Source organism: Populus nigra, chromosome 5 (assembly GCF_951802175.1).
Source record: "Populus nigra chromosome 5, ddPopNigr1.1, whole genome shotgun sequence".
Taxonomy (NCBI): domain Eukaryota; kingdom Viridiplantae; phylum Streptophyta; class Magnoliopsida; order Malpighiales; family Salicaceae; genus Populus; species Populus nigra.
This window is the reverse complement of record NC_084856.1, coordinates 16,910,014-16,913,225: the sequence shown is the minus strand read 5'-3', so window position 1 is coordinate 16,913,225 and position 3,212 is coordinate 16,910,014. Positions and strand designations below refer to the sequence as shown.

General features: G+C 32.9%; 1 protein-coding gene across 1 annotated transcript; it reads left to right on the top strand.

The window, feature by feature from the left end:
* The first annotated feature begins 1,033 nt into the window (after positions 1 to 1,033).
* LOC133694555 (protein CURLY FLAG LEAF 1) lies at positions 1,034 to 2,893 on the top strand. The gene is made up of 2 exons (XM_062116104.1): positions 1,034 to 1,365; positions 2,247 to 2,893. The coding sequence occupies exons 1-2, from the start codon at positions 1,159 to 1,161 to the stop codon at positions 2,763 to 2,765; spliced, it is 726 nt and encodes a 241-aa protein (XP_061972088.1). The 5' UTR covers positions 1,034 to 1,158; the 3' UTR covers positions 2,766 to 2,893.
* The last annotated feature ends 319 nt before the right edge of the window (positions 2,894 to 3,212 follow it).

Below are 3,212 nucleotides of genomic sequence, written 5' to 3'. Positions count from 1 at the left end.
AGAGAATCGAATTCAGTTATTAATTTTATCAACCAAATTCAATTAATCTAAAATATGGAATTGTAAATTACGTGTTTTTTTTAAATTTAAATTTATTCAATAGAGTTTTTGATTAGTCTTTTATAAAATTTATGAATTTATTATTAAATTAAATTCACATGTCAAGGGCGGTGCAAACTCGTATTAATTTCATGATTTTTTGAATAATTGAGAGACTACTTGGGTTAGGTGGAATTTGCATTTCATGATTTTTTAAATAATTTTTTTATTTTAAATTAATTTTTTATATATTTTTAAATTATTTAAATATACTGATATTAAAAATAATTTTTAAAATATTAAAAAATATTATCTTCGTGTATTTCTAAAAAAAACACTTTAAAAACAAGAATTACCACCCTTAAGTGTATGCATTGAATTCAGACAATAATTATTTTTATTTTATTCTATATTCACTCTCTTTATTTACAATTTAGAGCCGTAGGATTTTAAAGACTGATCAGAAATCATATCCAGGAGGAATATAATTCTTGTTTGACAGCACAATTAAGGGGTTGGTTCAAGTCATTAATTACGGGGAGAAAATCTGTTCAATATGGGACCTGACCTAAGGCTCAAGCCTGGCCTCTTAGTGATTGATTTCTTTGTGAGATGGCCTCTTAGTGATTTAATAGCATTATATTAAGAAATTAAGAGATGAATGGATAATTCCTTAAGAGTCAAGGGGGGTATATCTAAATATCCAAAATTACGAGCCACCAATGTCGACTGGCAGTATATCAAAGCATTAAATGCTAGCATTTACTTAGGCGCCTCCCTTTCTTTGAATTCTCCTCCCCCAACTCCATCCGCATACCATAATTCAATTCAATTAAATTAAAACATTAACTAAAGCAATAAATGAAACAATTAATCAAAGGAGTATTAGGAAATTCAAAATTCACACAGTAATAATCAACACTAACAACTTTTCTAATTTGTCATGACGTGGCATCTATCTATTCCTCTATTTATATTCCAACTCCCCTCTCCTCTCATATACATTAACATGTGACTCTCTATTTGACACGGATCACCCCCCTCTCCCTGTCTCTCTAGCTGCTGCTGCTGCTGCTGCTGTGAAGAAGAAGAAGAAAAGGAGCTCTTTTTTTTGTGAATATGGCAGCTGAGGTGAGTTCTCTGGTAAGGCTTTTGAGTGGATACACGGATGATAGGAACGTTGTGAGTGAACCTGGAGGGGCAAAATCAACAGCTTTGATAACTAGGGACTTGCTTGGCGGCGGCGATTCTGTAGAGAGCGAATCTCAAGAATTGGACCTCGATTTGCAAGTGCCAAGTGGATGGGAAAAGCGCCTGGACTTGAAGGTAAATTGGTGTTCTCATTTGGGTTCTGTTTGTTTCTTGAGAAAATATTAGGGAAAAGAGCATCGAAGGGTCTCAAAATCTTATGATTATCATCCTAGTCTTTTGATGTTTCATGAGATCATGTAGTTTTTATGTTTGTTTAATCTCCTAGGAATATCTTCTTAGATATTCCAAGAAAAATGATTTTGTCATAAGAAACAGAGCTTTTGATGCTCAAAAAGAGATTTTATATGCTTTTCACGCCTGTTTAAAATTATGATTTTTTCTTCTTTTCGTTTTCTTTGAATTGAAATGTAAGGGCTTTACAATTTCTTTCTGTTGGTGCGAAGATATGTTTTTATTAAATGATTGGTACTTAAATGTTTCGTGATTTAGTTTGAAATCCTCTGCTCTGTTGATATCCTCAGTTTGGTTTCTGAGAAAATGTAGAATTAGGAGATGAGAGTCCAATCAATTTATTTTCTTGTACAACAGTGCAGCTCTTGGTTTTGATGGATACTTCATAGATATGCAGAGCAGAAGGGTCTCTTTTTAAATTACCTGACTTTTCTAGCAACCAAACAGTCCTTATTATTTAATTGTATAACGTTAGATTACTCCTATTTTTCGTAAGAAACAATAAAAGGCTTAATGTTCTGTATATCTTCAACCGTAGTAATCCATTGCTATATATAGTGCCATTAATGCTCTTCAATGCTCAGCAACTTGTTTCCTCTACCCTCTCTTTAATAAATTATGATTTATCTCTTCAATTTCCAGAATTAAACGGGTCATTAATGTCATGGCCGGTAAGAAAATCATATATTTTATTTTTTTTTGTAATTTTTAATTTTACTAAAACTACTGCAATGGTTTGCCTTGTGTATTTTCATTGGATGCAGTCAGGAAAGGTTTACTTGCAAAGATGCAACTCTTCAAGCTCACCCTCATCATCCTCAGATTACAGGAACCAAACAAATCAAACAGTGGCAAAGCTTCAAGATTTGAATTTTCCACCTTCGCCTTCCAAGATTACACTGAACCTTTTCGATGAAGGTAACTTGGAACTGAACTTCGTCTCATCACCAATGTCAAGCAATTACCAGAGTGTTTGCACTCTGGATAGAGTAAAATCCGCGCTCGAAAGAGCAGAGAAAGAACCGGGCAGGAAGCAATCCTCTTCGCTATGGAAATCATCATTGTCGCCGCCTTATTCATCATCATCGTCTTCAGTGAGAGACATTCAAGAGGAAGAAAATGAAGAGAAGCTACTAGAGGCATCCCCGGTTGCGGCAGGATGCCCCGGTTGCTTATCCTACGTTTTAATAACGAAGATTAATCCAAGATGTCCTAGATGCAATTCAGTTGTTCTAATGCCAACGGTGAAGAAGCCTATGATTGATCTTAACATATCAATTTGAGATTGATGTCAAAAGTTATTGAAGAATTGAGATTAAATGGAAGTTAATTCTTGATTTTGTAAATGATAGATGGAATATTTGTAGTGGCTTAAGAGAATAGAAATATTGAGAAGATTTTTATGGTTTTATTAGCATATTGAGCAGTACAAAAATTAATCAATTTCTCTCTATATATAATCTTCCATATGCCATTGGTGAAGGCGGTTTTTTTTTTTTTTTTTCCTCTTGGTCTAAAGGGCCTAGAAATTCAGGTGGTGCATAGCTATTCCTTGCAATAAATAAGTGTACTTTTTATGTTGCGTTAATTGCAACTTGTTTGAAAGATACTTTAGAGCTGCTAATATATATATATATATATATATATATATATATATATATATATATATATAATTGTGGAATTTGGATAGTTTCAAGACTCCTTTGAAAGAAAAATTAATTTTGACACAT

Excerpts from the sequence above, each read along its gene's own strand:
- LOC133694555 (XM_062116104.1), top strand. The coding sequence starts at position 1,159 with ATGGCAGCTGAGGTGAGTTCTCTGGTAAGGCTTTTGAGTGGATACACG. Across the intron at positions 1,366-2,246 it reads AAAAGCGCCTGGACTTGAAG|TCAGGAAAGGTTTACTTGCA; the intron begins GTAAATTGGTGT and ends CATTGGATGCAG.